The following is a 19841-nucleotide window of genomic DNA, read 5'->3' on the forward strand; positions in this document are numbered from 1 at the left end:
ATTAAATAAGTACAAGGGCTTCCATGGTACCAAGGTGAACAATTACAAAGCTTATTAGTTTCTGAGTGTATACAGTACTACAAGGGCAAAAGTCAGCCTTTTCTAATAGGCCTAGAACTCTCTGAAATTAGTAATAAAAGAAATACGATAAGTGTTTAATTGAAGACAAAAATAAAAATCTTTGGATACAAGATATCTAGATAAGGAATGACATGGCCAACTATGATATGAAAGATGAATTATGAAGTAAGAGGTTAATTTTTTAATAACTGTATTCATAAGTCTGCAATATTATATAATTAAGCAAATATTTATTAAAGGCCTACTATTTACAATGCACTATAATCTCACTCAATATGAGGAATTCTGAAAATTTACATGAGCCCATAACCTAAATGAAATACGACAGTAGGTCTTAGGAAATCAGGAAGCAGACACAGATATACTGATTAGGCCTCTATTTCACAAGTGAATTGAAAAACAGTCAAAACTGTAGTGGGTTAAAGTAAACTTAGTGTTATTTTACCCTGATCGTATGGCAAACATACAAAGAAAAGCCAGAATTCATAAAGAAGTAGTACAAATACAAATGAATGACCAAGATACTTAAACAGTCTAAATTATTTTTGAGCAAACTCGAATTTTAGCTCCATTTTAGTTTTATAGCATAAAATTACATATCAAAAAGGATTAAAAGATTCCTTAACTGAGCATTAGTCTTGAGGAATTAAAATAAAACAGAAGCCAAAAACAGTAAAAGTGGTCAAAATAACTCCTCCAGGATAGCTAAGATAAAGTAGAAGGGAAAAAAAAAATTAAACATGCCAAAGTAGTAACACCCAGTAGGACTCTATGGATAAAACACAAAACCATGTAACCCAGCCAAGCCCTCCCCCACTTTTTTGTCAAATAGGTACAAAAATTTTTAGTCACATAAACAATGAAATTTAACAAAAAACATACGTGTTTCTTACCGTAAGTCAAGCTCTTTAGTTCGAAGAAAATTTAAAATGGGTGCAAATGCTGCTGGATCTCTATCAATAAATATCTGTTTAAAAAAAAAAGCTTCATTTTATTATTTATTTATGTGCATTATTTATTTTATTAATATGACATTTATATTACATTAACATTAATACAACTTAGTTCCTAATTCTATTATGTCAAATACATAAAAAAGTTTCTATATACAGACATCCTAAGTAATCAAACTGATGGAAAAGTTTTTCATTTGAAAATTAAGAATATAGCAGGTATAATTATTCTCTACAGGTACTTTCTCAGTCAAAAATGAACCTAAATGATATTATACATGACAAATTACTTCTGGCTCATTCCTATTAAATATTCATACTTCATATAAAAATTAACACAAAATTTTAGATGTGGTTATCTAGTCCAACCTGAGCAAAAATTTACTCTATAATATCTGACAAGTTGTTCATCCAGCTCCACTAAAGGAGAACTCACTAGCCTCCTGAGGCTGCTATTCCACTTTGGGGGGATCTAATTGTTAAAAAGTTTTTCCTTACATACACATGCTCTTAGATGACTATCCCAACTTCCACATCCACTGACAAGTAGGTTAAACAGAGCTTGGCTACTAGAGGGATTTAGGGTTAGCCCAAAGAAGGGGAGGAGTGGTCAGGAGTGCTTTCTAATGTTACACTATCCTTCAAGCTAAGAGCTGTCTGAATGGGAGATAAACCACTCAACTCCCATATATCTGGCAAAACCCTGAAGTTCAAACTGAACCAAATAATGACCAAAAAAATCCAGTAAGTAATGAGTGACTTTTAACCACCCTAGAACTAAATAAAAAGTGAGCCACAAGCTACTTGAAGACAACAGAAAAGGGATCATGCCACAAAAGCAGGCATCTGCTAAAGAGTAACAGGCCCACCCTCCCAACTCAATGAAAGAATGGCAAGCAGCACATGTAACCTGCAAGATTCTCTGTCCAGAGGCAGCAAAAACAGAGTGCCTCTCTCAGAAAGTCCCAGGGAAAACTGATAGGTAGAAAATGATAAATGTTGGAGAGGATGTGGGAAAATTGGGACACTAATGCACTGCTGGTAGAGTTGTGAACTGATCCAACCATTCTGGAAAGCAATCTGGAACTATGCCCAAACGGCTATGGAACTATGCCCAAAGGGCTATGAAACTGTGCATAGTTGCACAAAGTCACCAGCCTCATTCTACCTAATGGGAAGACAAAAGTCAAGAAGGCTGGCAATGGCCTGGGATGCAGTCTTCAATGGAGTCTTTCCACTGAAGTCTTATGGAGTCTTCAATGTCTGACCAAGCTCTATGCTAAGGGTGGGGAACCTATGGCCTCGAGGCCACATGTGGCCCTCTAGGTCCTCAAGTGTAGCCCTCTGACCGAATCCAAACTTCACAAAATGAATTCCCTTAATAAAAGGATTTGTTCTGTAAAACCTGGACCCAGTCAAAAGGCTGCATCCAAGGACCTAGAAAGCCACAGGTTCCCCACCCCTGCTTTAAGCAATCCACAGCACCTGCTTCAGCAGCCTTCATGGCCACTGGATGTGATAATGGACTTCAAAAAGAAGACAGATCCAAACTCTTCTTTTGATCTTTGAACTGGAAAAAAATGGCAAATAGGGAGTAGAAACTGAATATAATTAAAAAGAGATAGTAAGAGAACAGTTAATCACCCTGATAAATTCAAGTCATATTAAGGCCATACATTACAGGGTATTAAATGAACTGACAAGTATGATCACTAAATCACTGTTCTTGAATTGTGAAAGATCACAAAGAATAGAAAAGATGCTACAAAACTACAGAATGGTATAAGTCCTGATATTCCAAAAAAGGAAGAGTGGACTTTGCTAACTTGTAGGCTCGATGAACATGAATTCAATTCTTGGAAAATTTCTAGAACAGAAACATAACAATAACTAATGCTTTTTATTATCACATTTATTTCCAGATATTTTCCTCCCCTTTACCAAGCAAGATTTTCCTTGTATCAAAAATTAAAACAGAAAGGGGGGGAAATGGTTCAGTAAAACCAACCAATACATGAGCCGCATATGATAGCATATGTAATATTACACACATAATCTCTTCATCCGTGCAATGAAGGAAAGGAAACACATTTTCTCAATTCTTCTCCAGGACCAAGCATGGTCATTATAATTTTATAATGCTATTTCATTTTACTGTTCTCTCCTTTTGTAATATTATATTCATTATGTATGTTTTTCCCCCCAGCTCTGCTATCTTTCCATGTTTCTCTGAATTCGTCAAACTTATCATTTCTGATTCATTCCAATTTCAGCACATGCTCTGCAGAGCAAGACCTATATTATTTAGGGTTTTTTTTTTTAATATTAAGACCAGGAAATAGTGATCACAAGGACTGGCCATGCCAGACTAACCTAATTTCACTTTTTGACTGATTTATTAGGGTTACTAGACTGGTAGATCTGGAGAATCCTGTGAATATACAGATGTTAAATTTTAACTAACATATGGCAAAATCTTTCTTGCTATTATTGTGGAAAAGATGGAAGAGACTTGGGCTAGGTGATATTAGTTAAATGGTTTGAAAAGAGCAAAATCCAGAGTTGTCAATGTCAAACCATTAAGGTTTGGTGTCAATCTAGAAGTATATAGCATCTAGTGGACTGCCTAAAGAATCTGTGCTTCATCTTTCACTAGATAACATTTTTTTAATCATTTACATGTTTGAAAACATAGATTCCATATTTATCAAATTTGCAGAAGACAGAAGTATAACTGATTCCATTGAATAACAGACTCAAGGTCCAAAAGGCTCATGAAAGGATAAAATAATTGGCCAAATCATAAGAAGATAAAATAATGGGGATAAATGCAAAGCCTTATACTTGGATTCATAAAGTCAACTTCACAAGTACAAGATGGGAAAGATGCAGCTAGAGAATGGTTTCCCTGAAAAAGTTTTAAAAGTTTTTAGTAAATTGTGAACTCAATGAGTCAACAATGCAATAAAGCAGCCAAAAAAGCTAATAGTAAAAATTTCAGGAGAAAAGTAATACTCCTACTGTATTCTTTCCTGGTCAAACTATATCTGAAGTGCTGCATTCAGCTCTGGGAAAGATATTTTAGGAAAGACTGGAAAATATTACATGAGGGTAAGCAAAATAGTGATGGACCTCAAGATCATGACATAAGAAGATTGGCTAAAGCAAAGCAAGAATAGTTTAATCGGGAATGAAAAAAGATTTAGAGAGGACAGAAAAACTGTCTTAACTGTTTGAAGGCCTGTCACACTGAAAAAGAAACTTGTTCTACTTGGCTCCAGAGGACAAAATGAAGAGCATGAAGAGAAGTTACAGAAGGCAGATTTCAGCTCAATATAAGAAGCCAGATCATAAACAGGCTGCAGAATATTACAAACAAGGAATTACACCATAGAGGGGATGAGGAGGAAGGAATGTAAAGGATATCATGAAAGAAATATTTGACAGGAAAAAATAAGCCATTAATATATAAAGAGCAAGGGGTAATCAGAAGAAAGTCTCCAAAGCATTTGGTAGGGCCAATGGACAATTTATTCAAGACAGATGAAAGCAACAAAAGCATCAAAAATTTGCAAACCAGATAGATGAGATCACAGATTCACTGGAATAATGGAAAATAAAGAAAAACTAGCCTAACAATTTGGAGTTTGGCCTGTGATTTCACTGGTATGGCGAATACACGCTTTTAAAAAGCTAACTATACTCTAAAAATGGCATTGATTAAACTAACATACCAAGTCAAGTATCATAGAGCAAACCCCTAGAGGAGTCACATCAATTTCATTACACTCAATATAACAAATAGCATAATTACAACTATAAATTAGATTCTGACAACTACATTTTAATTCTCCTGGGCCAAAAGTTTATTAATAACCTCAAAATATAACAAAATCTTGGTGGAAAAAATTAAGCATTTACATTCCACTTACCATTATTAACTTTTTTTTTAATTTTAAGAAACTATAAATGGTGTATACAAAACTAAGTTTTGATTTGGAAACATATTATGCTTAATCAAAAGTATTATACTTACAGCACCAGTTTCATCTCGAAGGGTTGAAATTCTCCCACTCAGCAAACTGGAAGGTATATACATTAGGTTATAGTTATATATACACATACGTATATCTATGAATAATGTCTCAATTTTTTAAAGTATACACACACACACACACACACACACACACACACACAAGCACACTGTGTTCCAAAAAAGCAAAACAAAACAGTTTTAAGCTATTAAATTTGAAAAACTTAAAAATGCAATAAAGATCTTTGGAACATGCTGGATATGCTAGATTGTTATCACATAAATACATGGAGTATCTGAATAAGGTCATTCTCATCAAAAATTCAAGACCACGGTTAATTCCAGATCTTGAAAAGCATTTCAACTGTGTATTTCACTCTGTGAATGAAACCTATGGCCTTTTAATTATGAATGTATGACTTTCCACCTTGAAATGAAGGAGTTTTTTTTTAAACAATATTTTATGAATAAAGCCCAGAATAAGGAGTGGGCCTAAACAGCCCAGTATTCAATAAAGTTACTATAAGTAGCTGGAAAATTAATTAATGCCGGCAACAATGCATTAAACAGATCTTTTCCTATCATGATAGCTATACAGGATATATACTGCCACCTTCAAAAAATCATTTCCTAAAAAAAATTAATAAAATAAAATCTTTTCTTAGTAATTATAAACAAAAGTCCTTCAAAAGGTGAGATGGTGATCTTATTAAGTCACCTAAAAGTGACAAATGATTTTGAACAAGTCACTTAAAAGTCTCTGAGTTAAGTTTATCTAAATGATTTATAAAGTTGCTCCCAACTCAGATATTCCACCTGCATTTGGGAGGGCAGCTTAAGTGATTTATTAAAATATTGACATCTATTTTACAAGTACGACTCTGAAAACCAAACACGAATGAGCCACAACCTATATTCAGAATACAGAAAGTTTATGTTCAAAGTAGTTAACATTTTATCTAAATCTATGGGGGGAAAAATGAAGACTTTTCTTGACCAAGCAAAGTTTTCTTTTTATTACTCTGGCAAAGCATCAAAATTCTAAAAATGATTATATTCAATACATAAATGTGAAATACCTGGAAAAAAATGAATCTGGAATCCACATAAGTGTTTGTCTTGACGTACTGAATCTGTAATTGAAAATTAAGTCTTAATTAGAAACAGAAAAAGGTGATTTAAAATTTTGCTTATATTCAAGAATACCAAATAACATTTCATAAAACTCCAACATTCTATAAAGCTCTAAAATATTTATCTTTATCAAACTGTACCATGGAAATAAGACTCAGGACAAGTAATTCATAATCCATGGAACACAGGTTCCTTGAGGGCAGAGTTTCCTTCATTTTTGTCTCTGTAACCCCAAAGCCTGGCACATTGCCTAGCACATAGTAGGTATGTGATAAATACTCACTGAATTGAGCTGAACCAAGTATAGAGTCATAAAAATCAAAAGTTTAATAGGAGGCCTTAGAAGTCATCTCCTCTATACCCTTAAACTGAGACCACTGTTCCCCACAAAAAAAAATGCTTTACTTGCCCCAAGGTCATACATATTTCTAATTTATCCTATATGGAATTTGTTTTTGTATACAGTAGTTTTTGCATGTTGTCTCTTATCAATTAAGATTGTAAACTCCTTCAGGCAGACAGTGTTGTATTTTAACTTTCTTTGTATCCTAGCCTTAATCGTTGAATGGGCATTGCCTCAGACAAACCGAGACCTAGGAAAGACCTCAGCTTAAAAAGTCAAGGTCTTCCACTGTATCTGGGGCCATCTCCAGTTGTCTTGCCACTGGACCCAAATGGCTCCAGAGGAGAGAATAAGGCTGGTGACTCTGTACTGCACTGCCTCACTTAAATCCAATTCACTTGCAAGTCATGACATCACCTCCCTGATGTCATTGATCTTCTTTGACAACAACAATTTGTATACCCAGTGCTAAGCAACAGTGCCTGGCACATAGAAGATGCCTAATACATCTTTGCTGACTAGGGTGGAACCGAGAAGGCAAAGAAAAGCCATGAAGTTGCCTGAGCTCTCCCCAGTTTCCCTCAGAAACAATGCTAAATCAAGCCTCTAAATGCATTCTGGAGTGACAGAACCCACAAAGAGACAAAGTGAAATAATTTTACAGCTTAAGATAACTCAGAAGGACTTCAGGAAAGGTCTGTCTCACTCGGGTAAACGGGAAGCACAGCCCAGTGCAGTGTCCAGGCAAGCCAGCGGGAGGCTCTTACCCACAGCACAGATCAGCAACCAAGGCCCCTCGGTCCTGGCTCAGCAGGCCAGTGGTCCAATAGGCTACCTGTGAGGCCTCCAGTCCCAAAGCAAAAGGCAAAATGTCAGCCTAAGAAGCCCTGGCCCAATAGGCACAACTAAGCCAGGCCATGACAGCACAGTAGGCAACCTGCCCAACCCAAAGCCCCAGCACAGAAAGCCTCTGGCCCCCAGCACAAGAAGCTTAGGATAGTGCCCCCTGTGTCTCAGGAGCAGAGTTCAACTTTAAAAGTCATGAAATAGGCTAAAAAATGAATAAAAAACAGAAAAGAGCCCTGACAATAGAAGGCTATTATGGCGACAGGAAGATCAAAATACAAACTCAGAAGAGGACAACAACGTCAAAATGCCTACATGCAAAGCCTCAGGAAGAAGATGAATTGGTCTCAAGAGCAAAATGCCTTCTTGCAAAAGCTCAAAAGGGATTTAGAAAATCAAGTACGAGAAGCAGAAGTAAAATTAGGGAAAGAAATGAGAGTTATGTAAGAGAGTCAACAGCTTGGAAAAGGAAGGACAAAAATTGACTGAAGAAAACAATTCCTTAAAAAATACAATTGGCCAAATGGAAAAGGAGGTACAAAAGCTAACAGAAGAAAATAATTTCTTAAAAACTGGAATTGGGCACATGGAAACTAATGACTCTATGAGACATCAAAAATCAGTCAAAATCAAAAGAATGAAAAAATACGAGAAAATTAAAACGCCTCATAGGAAAAACAACTGACTTGGAAAGTACATCTAGGAGAGATAATTTAAGAATTCTTGGACTACTTGAAAGCCATTAAAAAAAAAAAGCCCTAGACAGCATCTTTCAAGAAATTATCAAAGAAAATTGCCCCGATATTCTAAAGCCAGAGGGTAAAACAGTTGTTGAAAGGATGAAAGAGATACCAATATGAAAACTCCAAGGAATATTGTAGCCAAATTCCAGAATTCTATCAGGTCAAGGAGAAAATACTCCAAGCAGCTCAAATATTAAGGAGTCACAGTCAGGATTACATAGGTAGCAGCTTCAACATTACAAGATTGGAGGGGTTGGAATATGATATGCTGGAAAGTCAAAGGAGTTTGGAATACAACCAAGAATCAACTACCCAGCAAAACTGAGCATAATTTTTCAGGGGAAAAGATGGATATTCAATGAAATAGGGGACTTTCAAACTTTCCTGATGAAAAGACCAGAGCTGAGCAGAAAATTCAGTCTTCAAATACAATATTCAAGAGAAGCATAAAAAGATAAACAGAAAAAAAAAACCATGTTACTCAAAAAGGTTAAGCTGTTTATATACCTATAAGGGAAGATAACAATTTTAACTCTTGAGGAACTGAATCTCTATTAGGGCAGTTAGAATGAGTATATACATAGATAGGTGTAGGTATAAGTTGACTTTGACATGATATAAAAAAAAATTAAGGGGTGAAAAAAGGATATTACTGGAAGAAGAACAAAGGGGGAGGTAGAATAGTGTAAATTACATCACGTGAAAAAGCACAAAAGATCTATTACAGTAGAGAGAAAGAAGAGGGTGAGCATTTTTTGAACCTTACTCTAATCAAATTTGGCTCAAAGAGGGAATTACATATATGCTCACTTTACCCTATATGGAAATAGGAGAGGAAAAAGGAAAGAAGAAAAAAGGGGGGAGGTTATAGAAAGTAGGGCAGAAAGGAGGGCAGAAATAGAGGGAAGGGGAAAGAAAAGAGGAGGCTGACAGAAGGCAGGACAGATTGAGGGAAGCAGTAGTCAGAAGTAAAACACTGGTGAAGAGGGACAGGGTGAAAGGAGAGAGAAAAGTATAAATGGGGAAAAAAAATGCAAAAGAAAATACATAGTTGGTAATCCTAACAGTGAATATGAATGGGATGAACTCTCAAGTAAAACTTGAGAAGCAGATAGCAAAGTGGATTAAAAGCCAGTATCCTACAATATATTGTTTACATGAAACACGTCTGAAACAGAGAGATACATGCAGAGTAAAGGTAAAAGGCTGGAAAAGGATGTATTATGTATCAGCTGAAGTAAAAACAGCAGGAGTAGCAATCCTGATCTCAAAGCAAAAGCAAAAATAGATTTAATTAAAGGAGATAAGGAAGGAAATTACATCTTGCTAAAAGGTACCATAGACAATGAAGTACTATCAATTCTAAACATACATGTACCAAGTGGTATAGCATCCAAAGTCTTAGAGGAGAAGTTAAGGGAGTTACAGGAAGAAATAGACAGCAAAACTATACTAGTGGGGGACCTCAACTTCCATCTCTCAGAACTACATAAATCTAACCACAAAATAAACAAGAAAGAAGTTAAGCAGGTGAACAGAATTTTAGAAAAGTTAGATATGATAGACCTCTGAAGAAAACTGAATGGGAATAGAAAAGAATATACCTTTTCCTCAGTGGTACATGGCACCTACACAAAACTGACCATATAATAGGGCATAAAAACCTCACAATCAAAAAGAAAAGCAGAAATATTAAATGTATCCTTTTCAGATTGTGATGCAATAAAAATTGCATGTAATAAAGGGCCATGGAAAGATAAATTTAAAATTAATTGGAAACTAAATAGTCTAATCCTAAAAGATGAGTGGGTCAAACAACAAACCACAGAAACAATCATTTCATCAAAGAATGATAATGAAACAGCATACCAAAATTTATGGGATGTAGCCAAAGCAGTTCTTAAGGGAAATTTCATATTGGTAAATACTTACATGAATAACAGAGAAAGAGCAGATCAATGAATTGGGCATACAACTTTAAAAAACTAGAGAAAGAACAAATTAAAAATCCCCAACTAAATACCAAATTAGGAATTCTGAAAATCAAAGAGAGATTAATAAAATTGAAAATAAGAAAACCATTTAGCTAATAAAATGAAACAAAGAGCTAGTTTTATAAAAAAAAAAAAAGAAAGAGAGAGATAAACCTCTGGTTACTTTGATTTTAAAAAAGAAGAAAACCAAATTACCAGCATCAAAAATGAAAAGGGTGAATTCATCACCAATGAAAAGGAAATTAAAGCAATAATTAGGAGCTATTTTGCCCAATTGTATACCAATAAATCTGACAATCTAAGTGAAATGGATGAATATTTGCAAGAATATAAATTGTCCACATTAATAGAATAAAATATTTAAATAACCACATTTTAGAAAAAGAAATCAAACAATCCACTGATGAACTCCCTAGGAAAAAAATCTCCCAAGCCAGATGGATTTACAAGTGAATTCAACCAAACCTTTAAGGAACAATTAATTCCAACACAATATAAACTATATTGAAAAAATTGGCAAAGATGGAGTCCTACTAAATTCCTTTTATGACACAAATATGGTGCTGATACCTAAACCAGGAAGAGCCAAAACAGACAAAGAAAATAATAGACCAATTTCCCTAATATTGCTGCAAAAAAAATTTAAATAAAATATTAGCAAAGATTATAGCAATTTATCACCAGAATAATATACTATGACTAAGTGAGATTTATGCCAGGAATGCAAGACTGATCAATATTAGGAAAACTATCAGCATAACTGACCATATCAATAACAAAACTAACAGAAATCATATAATTATCTTAATAGATGCAGAAAAAGCTTTTGACAAAATGCAGCACCCATTCCTATTGACACTAGAGAGCAAAGGAATAAATGGAGTTGTCCTTAAAATGATAAGTAGTATCTATGTAAAACCATCAGTAAGCATTCTATGTAATGGGGATAAGCTAGAAGCTTTCTATCACCACTATTATTTAATATTGTACTAGAAATGTAGCAATGAGAAGAAAAAGAAATTGAAGGAATTAGAATAGGCAACGAAGAAACTATCATTCTTTGCAGATGATATGACAGTATACTTGAGAGAATCCTAGAGAATCAACTAAAACAAACTACTTGAAATAATTAACTTTAGCAAAGTTGCAGGATATAAAATAAACTTGCACAAATCATCAGTATTTCTATATATTACCAACAACGCCCAGCAGCAAGAAATAGAAAAAGAAATTCCATTTAAAATAACTGTAGACAATATAAAATATTTGGGAGTTTACCTGCCAAGACAAACCCAGGAACTGTACGACCACAAATACAACACAATTTTCACACAAATAAAGCCAGATCTAAATAACTGGGAAAATATCAATTGTTCATGGGTAGGCCGAGCTAATGTGATAAAAATGACAATTCTACCTAAATTAATTTACTTATTCATTACCACACGAATCAAACTACCAAAAAAAAAAATTTAGAGCTAGAAAAAAAATCTAGAAAATTCATCTAGAAGAACAAAAGGTCAAGAATATCAAGGGAAATTTTTCAAAAATGCAAAGGAGGGTGGCCTAGCCATAACAGATGTAAAATTGTATTATAAAGCAGCAATCGCCAAAACTATTTGTTACTGGCTAAAAAATAGAGTGGTGGGTATGTGAAATAGGTTAGGTATATAAGACACAGTAGTAAATGATTATACTAATCTACTTTTTGATAAAGCCAAAGACTTCAGCTTCTGTGATAAGAGCTCACTACTTGACAAAAACTGCTGGGAAAACTGGAAAATAGTACAGCAGAAACTAGGCACAGACCAACATCTCACACAGTATATCAAGATAAGGTCAAAATGGGTACATGATTTAGACAAAGAGTGATACCACAATCAATTTACAAGGAAGGAATAGTTTACCTGTCAGATCTATGGCAAAGGGATGAATTTATGACCAAACAAGAGATAGAGAACATTATGAAATGCAAAATGGGTAATTTTCATTACATTAAATTAAAAAGTTGTTGTACAAATAAAACCTATGCAACCAAGATTAGGAGGAAAGCAGAAAGCTGGGAAACAATTTTTACAGTCAATGTTTTTGATAAAGGCCTCATTTCTCAAATATATAGAGAACTAAGTCAAATTTATAAGAATACAAATTATTTCCCAACTGATAAATGGTCAAAGGATATGAACAGGCAGTTTTCAGATGAAGAAATTAAAGCTATCTATAGTCATATGAAAAAAAGTTCCAAATCACTACTGATTAGAGAAATGCAAATCAAAACAACTCTGAGGTACCAGCTCACTCTTATCAGATTGGCTAATATGACAGAAAAGGAAAATAATAAATGTTGGAGAGGATGTAGGAAAATTGGGACACTAATGCATTGTTAGTGGAGTTGTGAACTGATCCAACCTCTGTGGACAGCAATCTAGAATTACGCCCAAAGAGTTATAAGACTGTGCAAACCCTTTGATCCAGCAATACCACTAGTAGATCTGTATCCAAAAGAGATCATAAAAAGGGAAAAGGTCTACAGGAACAAAAATATAGCAGCTCTTTCTGTGGTGGCAAAGAATTGGAAAGTGAGGAAATGCCCACAAACTGGGGAACAGCTGAACAAGTTGTGGTATATGAACGTAATGGAATACTACTGTGCTATGAGAAATGATGAGCAAGCAGACTTCAGAAAAACCTGGAAAGACTTTTATGGACTGATGCTAAGTGAAGTGAGCAGAACCAGGAGAACACTGTACACAGCAACAGCAATGTTGTGTGATGACTAACTTTGCTAGCCTTAGCTCTTTTCAGCAATGTAAGGATCTAAGACATCTCCAAAAGTCTCCTAATGGAAAATGCTATCCACATCCAGAGAAAGAACTACAGAGTTTTAAACGCAGATCAAAACATACTATTTGCTTTTCTGGTTTTTTTCTTCTGTTTTGTTGTTTCTTTTTTTCTTGTAGTTCTTCCTATTGGTTCTAATTCTTCTTTAAAACACGACTAATGTGAAATATGTTTAACAGGAATGTATATGTAGAACCTACATCAGATTACACGCCATTTTGTAGAGGGAGGCAGGGGGTGGTGGTGGGGAGGGAGAAAATTTAAAACTCAAAACATTTATGGAAGTGATTGTTGAAAACTAAAAATAAATTAATAATTTTTTTGAAAAATTAGAAGCAGGGAATGCCCATGAATTGGGGAATGGCTAAACAAACTGTGGTATATGAATGTAATGGAATACTATTGTACAATAAGAAATGATGAACAGGCAGATTTCAAAAAAACCTGAAAAGACTTACACAAACTGATGCTGAGTGAAGTGAGCAGAACCAGGAACAGTAACAGCAACACTGTGTGATGATCAACTATAATGGACTTAGCTCTTCTCAGGATTACAATAATCAAAGACAATTCCAAAAGACTCATGATTGAAAGTGTTATCCATAACCAAAGAAAGAACTATGGAGTCTGAATGCAGATCTAAGAATAATATTTTAAACTTTTTTTTGTTTTTTTCTTTACTTCTCATGTTTTTTTACCTTTGGTTCTGATTCTTCTTTCACAATATGATTAATGTGGAAATATGTTTAACATGATTGTACATGTATAACCTGTATCATATTGCTTGCTGTCTTGGGGAAGGAGAAAAATTTGGAACTCAAAATCTCATAAAAATGAATGTTGAAATCAACAACAACAAAGAAGTTTACTATTATTTCTATACCAGCAATCCTTTCATCTGATAGTAAGAATCAGATGCACAATTAAAATGTTCCCTTCTTAGTGACCCAGCCTTTTCAAAAGATAAAATTACCACTAAGGTAAGTCAATGAGTTATTAACTGTTCTGCTTTTGGCTCTTAATTCTAGTGCTTTCTCTTTGCTAATTATTTCGTATTTATCCCAAATATAGCTGGTTTTTACAAATGTATTTGCATGGTTATCTCCCCCATTAAACTATGAACTGTTCTTTTGTTTTTGTGCACCCAGCACTTAGCACAGTGCTTGGCACATGAGGGTACTTAATAAATGCTTATTGACAGATAATCAAAGTCCCTCATCACTACTGTATCATATCACTACATCGTAACCCAGGATTATGATCATTTTCCCAAACTCTTCATCTATTTCTTCTCTAGGTGCTCTGTACTACACTACCACCCCCTTTTGTTGTAGTTTTTGTCTTTTAGGCTGGGTCTCCCTATCTAGCCCAGACTGGAAGGGCATTGGCTACTCATGGGCTTAATTTGTTTTGATTGACTATATTATAATGAGTTTTGAAGTTCTTGTGTTCTCAAATGGGGGGATGGAAAGGTGAGGAGGATAATTAAAATATTTTTAAAGAAAATAAAAATAAAGAAAATGCCTAGAGTCCAGAGTTATAATCTTATTAAAGCTTCACAAAGTATGTCTATGGGGTGGGGTGGGGAGTGTAGAATGTCTCATTTTAGAAAAAAGACTGGGAAGATGGGGGAGGAGCAGGTTATAAAAGACTTTGTGGAAAAAAAGGATTTTATATCTGATTCTGGAAGTGATAGGGAGCCACTGGAATTTATTGATTGGGGGGAGGGGTGACATGGTCAGACTCGAACTTTAGAAATAACACTTAGCTGAATGGAGGATGGAATAGAGTGGGAAGATTATTGAGAAGGGGAGATCAACAGGAAGGCTATTTCAGTAGTTGAGGCATAAGGGGTGATGAGGGCCTACACCAAAAGGAGAGAAACGGATGGATGAAAGAGATGTTACAAAGGTTGAAATAACAGGCCTTGGCAACCGATCAGATAGAGAAAGTGAGAGAGAGTGTGAATGACACCTTGGGTGACTGAAGGATGGTGATCTTGAGGATAATGGAGAAGTCTGGAAGTAGGGGGAGCATGAAGACAAAGACAATGAGTTCCTCTGGATATGCTGAGTTTCAGATATCCATAGGACATCCAGTTCAAGATGTCCATCAGGCAACTGAAGATTTGAGACAAAGGCTAAGAAGACTGGATAAGTAGGTTCGAGAATCAGCAGCACAGAGATTATTGAATTCATGGGCCTTGAGAAGATCACCAAGTAAAATAGTAGAGGGAGAATTGAAGAGAGTCCAGGATAGAGCCTTGGGGGATGCCCACAGTTAGGTGGCACAACTAGGCTGAATATTTATCCAGCAAAAGAGACTTAAAAGGTGGAATAAGACAGATAGGAGAACAAGTACAGAGCAGTATCATGAAATTGAGAACAGTGTCTAGAAGACAGTGATTAACAGGGTCAAATGGTACAGAAAAGGCAAGAAAAATGAGGACTGAGAAAAGACCATTATATTTGGTTAGGAGGTCAATGGTAACTTTGGAGAGCAGTTTTAGTTGAGTGATGAAGTCAGAAACTAAGCTGCAGAGAGAAGAAAGTGAGAGGAGACTTGTAGGCATGTATTATAGAGAGTCTTCTCAAAGGAGTTTAGCCAGGAAAAGGACATACAGGACAATAACTAGCTGGGAAGGGTGGTTCACGGGATGGTTTTTTGAAGACTAGGGAAACAGATGAGGAAATGGAGGCTTATAAAGGTTACATAACTTATTCAGGTGTATCAGTCAATTAGTGTTAGAGATGAAATTTACACCCAGGTTTTTATGACTGATCCCAAGTCCAGTATTCTATCCAAGTCCAGTATTCTATTCAATATGCTATGCTATGTTGTAAGAGTTTGTCTCTTTTGTATAGTGTCTTTTCCTTAATCTCTTAATCTACTTCGGCTACCGTTTCAAATTCTCTCATATGTTTGATCACATGCACGTTTCTATGTATCTTTCTTCTCTAATTAGGACATAGTATTTAGAAAAGCTAGTATAAAGTCAATTCTACAGGCACTTTTTTCAAGTAACAGTTTTTCAATCTTACAACAATACTAACATTGTGCAATTTTGATGAATTTTACACATCTTGCACTATTTTCTTCTTATACTGGCCAAAACAAGAAGAATTACATATCTATATCTGGAAGAGGCCTCAAGAGGTCATTTAATCCAACCCTCTCCTATTACAGATGAGGAAACTAAGGTCCAGGGAAGTTAGGCAACTTGCCCAATGTCATATAGACAGAGTCAGAAACCAGATTTGAATCCAGGTCTGCCCACTGTGACTGTGCAGGTCTGTGTTTTTTAAATGTCCCACCTAGCTCTAAAATATGACAATTAAAGGATATGTATTCATATTACTGCAATGGGATATTTTATCTGTGTAAACATTACTGTTTATGTTATTAAGTGTTTCCATCTGAACAGCTATGTACAATGAATTAAAATAAGTTTAACATTAACAAGGTAGAACAAAAGTTTTATTTACTTTTCCATCAAACATATACTAGTTTTCTCATATGCTGCTGTTCATACATCTAATACCATAACTTTTATTTCTGTTATACTACGTATGTAGAGGCATAAGACAAAGCAGTGATAACCTCCCAAAACAGAAATAACAATTTTAATCTTTAACGAAGCTACCTTCACAAACAATTTAATAACTTAAGTGGAATTCTACATTTGCTAATGGCCATAAACTAAAAAAGCTAAGATAAAAATGGATGTGAAATTTTCTAAAAAAAATTAAAACAAAGAGTAATAACACATAGTATTCATAACTCAGGTAAAAAAAGCATCTTAAAAAACAGCAATGTCACAAATACAGTGCTATTTGATGGCCAATATCATCAATAAATACACCCTGTTACCAGATTGTAAGATTTATGAAGGTAACAACTTTTTCTAATCTAAAGCTTGTAGTTCCCCCAAGGTCAAATAGAGTACTCTATGACACAGCAGATATTTATTGATTGCCTACTGTTAAGTACTGTTTTTATTATTCACATCTACATGTTTTGAGTATTGCACAGTTCTCACTTGATTATAAAACATGTTAACAATTCCAAGGTCATTTATCATGTAGGCAGACACAATGGTTCACAAGCAATAAGAAGTTAAGCTGGGAACTAGAAAGGGGGAGAATACTGGAGAAATGATGCATTGAGGGTGCAAGATAATTACCTATATATAAGTAAAGGATATAAGATCATAGATTCAGAGCTGCAAAGGACTTAGGAACCACTGAGTCCAAACTTCTCATTTACAGATAAGGAAAACAATGCACAGAGTGGTTAAGTGACTTGCCCAGGATCACAATGCTGACAAAATATGTTAGGATGGACCTGAACCCAGGTGTTTCTGGGTTCCATCCATTATAATATCTGCATCTGTGGTTAATCTCTGTTAACAATGCAAAGCTCTAAAAAAATTTTGGGATATCAATCTAAGGGGTTTTTTTATTACCCTGGCCAAAATGTTATTGTTTTTCAAAGCATGTTCTAATATAATTCAAAAGAGATCTCTCAGGCCTTGAAACTTATCTTGAATTGAACATTATAAAGTACATTATCCTAGAAGTCTTAGCTATTTGGCTCCTATCACGCTTCATTAACTTAATTATGCCCTTCCTTCACACAGACTTGGCAAACTCGGAGAAAAGTGGCTCATAAAATATAAAACAGCACTGCACAAAAATTAAAGTCGTTTCCACACACCCTTCCCCCTTTCGCCCCACTCCTGGCCTCTCAACAAGTTAGAAAAAAGAGCTGCGGCAAAGGAGGTGGGTGGGTTGCAGGATTAGGGTGCTGGGAAGAACGGGGGCCGGTATGATAAGGCACAAAACTATTTTCATCATGCCCATTTTTCACTTTACAATCAATCAAAATATTCTTATGACCAAACCACTCAGAATGCATTATCTAGCCGTCTTGCTCTAACATCAACACAGAGTTCCTTCAAACCGATAAATACAGCATGGTTGCAATTAAGACACGTTTTAAGTAACACAATGCACTACAATTACAGTATTCAGCATAGGAGGCAGAAGCCTCAAGGAAAAGAGAGGGAGGAAGGCTGTATTCCTTTTAGAAGTAAACTGGGGTAGCTCGTGGAAGACAGTCAAATAGAATAAGGGATTGTGAGACCTCCAGCTGCAACAGTCATGCCCACAACTCAACTATATTTCTCACCCTCCCTTCCCCCCAAGTCCTCTCTAATTTGATGCTCCCCGTTTCCCAACAGGATTGAGAAGGGGACAGACGTCTGGCTCCCGAGGAGGGCTGCACTCACAACGCCCTTCTTTTCCCAAGAGCGAGGGAGCGCCCCGGGATTAGGGGGCAAGACCTCGGGGTCTGGGGGAGCCAGGCTGCACAGCCATCTTCCACCTGGCGGAGCCGCAGCCTTCCCCAGCCAGCGCCCACCTGTGAACAGCCCGCTCAGCGGGGGGTGGGCAGGGAACCCCGACCTCCACCGCCCCCACCCCCAGCGTCTCACCTGGTCCCCCCGACGTTGAGCTGGATGATCTCGCCGCTGCCGGCCGCCGCCGAAGCGAAGCCGCCGCCGTTTCCCCCGGCCATCTCCGGCGGCTCCGGCCGGGAGCGGCGTCCTCCTCCTCCTCCTCCTCCAGCCAGGGCCGCCGAGCCCGAGGCGGCAGCAGGAGCGGGAGCCGGCTGGAGGGCCAGCGGGGCGGCGGCGGAGCCGATGGTGGCCGGAAGGCGGGGGAGGGGAGAGGCTCGCCGAGCCTGCCCCTCTTCTCAGCAGCCAGAGAACGAGGAGGGGGCGGCGGCGGGTCTCGCGCCCTCCCCCGCGACTCCAACCCCCCGCCCCTAGAGCCCCAAGGCCACGGCGGCCCGGGCCGCCCCCTCCAGCTGCCTTCCAGCTGCCTCCCAGCTGCCCCACAAGGCGCAGGCCGCAGCGCCTCCTCCGCCCGCCGAACCGCGTCCGCCGCCGCTGCCGCCACCCGCCGGGAAGGAGGGGTCACCGCACGGGACAAAATACCGCAGCCGCGGCCCCTGGGCAGACTGCAGCCTCGGAGAGCGGAGGGAGCGGCGAGCACCCGCCTGGGCTGAGTTTCCCGGGCTGACAGGGATGGCTCTGTGCTAAGGGAGTGGGCTGGGAGGAAGGATGAGGGAACGTGCTCCCCGCAGGCCCGGATCCAAACAGGATTCCTTCCCTTCCTCCTGTAGCCATCCCTTGGTGTGTATCGGTGTGTATCGGTGTGTATTCCTTCCCAAAATACGCGCGCGCGCGCGCGCGCGCCACACACACACACACACACACACACACACACACACACACACACAACCACTCTTTCATTAGCGGAACCAAGACCTCCCAAAGACTGAAAGCAATTTAGGGGCACATTACCTCTATTTCCAACCTCTTCCAGGCAGCTTTTCCTGATTAACAAATACCATCTGCTCAGAAAAGTGGCAAAAAATAAAAGTGAATGGGAATTTGACCAAAATATGACTGTGTCCATACTTTATATGAGAAATTTGGAGTTTGAAAATCCTTGTATAATAGTTCATATATTTATTCAAAATCTTTTATTCAATTGAAAGATTTCTGGGCATAGGGATAGACGCTTTCTAATCATTACTGTGAAAATCTGGATTAATAAACTCAAGGAATGCTTAATACAAGGTGCCCCCAAAAGTCTTAGTGCAGTTTTAAGCTTTAGTATTCCAAAGGGAACCAATTATTGAAATACAGTTATCAAGGAACCCCTAAGCTTTAGTAGTTTAAAACTGCAATAAGATTTGTGGGACACTAATATTTGCTGTTTGATCAACAAATAGCAAGTGTTCTTAACTTTTTTGTTATCATTATGAACCCCTTCAGCATTCTGGTGAAACCTATCAAGCCCTTCT

At 37.2% G+C, this 19841-nt stretch overlaps 1 protein-coding gene across 2 annotated transcripts in view; it reads right to left on the bottom strand.

The window, feature by feature from the left end:
* Positions 1-18647, bottom strand: part of KCTD3 (potassium channel tetramerization domain containing 3) — a 61943-nt gene extending 43296 nt beyond the window's left edge. For both annotated transcript variants that reach the window (XM_020982271.2, XM_020982270.2), the window contains exons 1-4: positions 18463-18647; positions 6147-6200; positions 5071-5116; positions 975-1048 (exon numbers count right to left, since the gene is read on the bottom strand). In XM_020982271.2, the coding sequence (XP_020837930.1) occupies positions 975-1048; positions 5071-5116; positions 6147-6200; positions 18463-18545 (257 nt within the window). In that variant the 5' untranslated portion in view covers positions 18546-18647. The remainder of the gene's footprint in view (positions 1-974; positions 1049-5070; positions 5117-6146; positions 6201-18462) is intronic.
* Positions 18648-19841: the final 1194 nt, after the last annotated feature.

Source organism: Phascolarctos cinereus, unplaced genomic scaffold, assembly GCF_003287225.1.
Source record: "Phascolarctos cinereus isolate Bilbo 61053 unplaced genomic scaffold, phaCin_HiC Scaffold_5;HRSCAF=322, whole genome shotgun sequence".
Classification (NCBI taxonomy): domain Eukaryota; kingdom Metazoa; phylum Chordata; class Mammalia; order Diprotodontia; family Phascolarctidae; genus Phascolarctos; species Phascolarctos cinereus.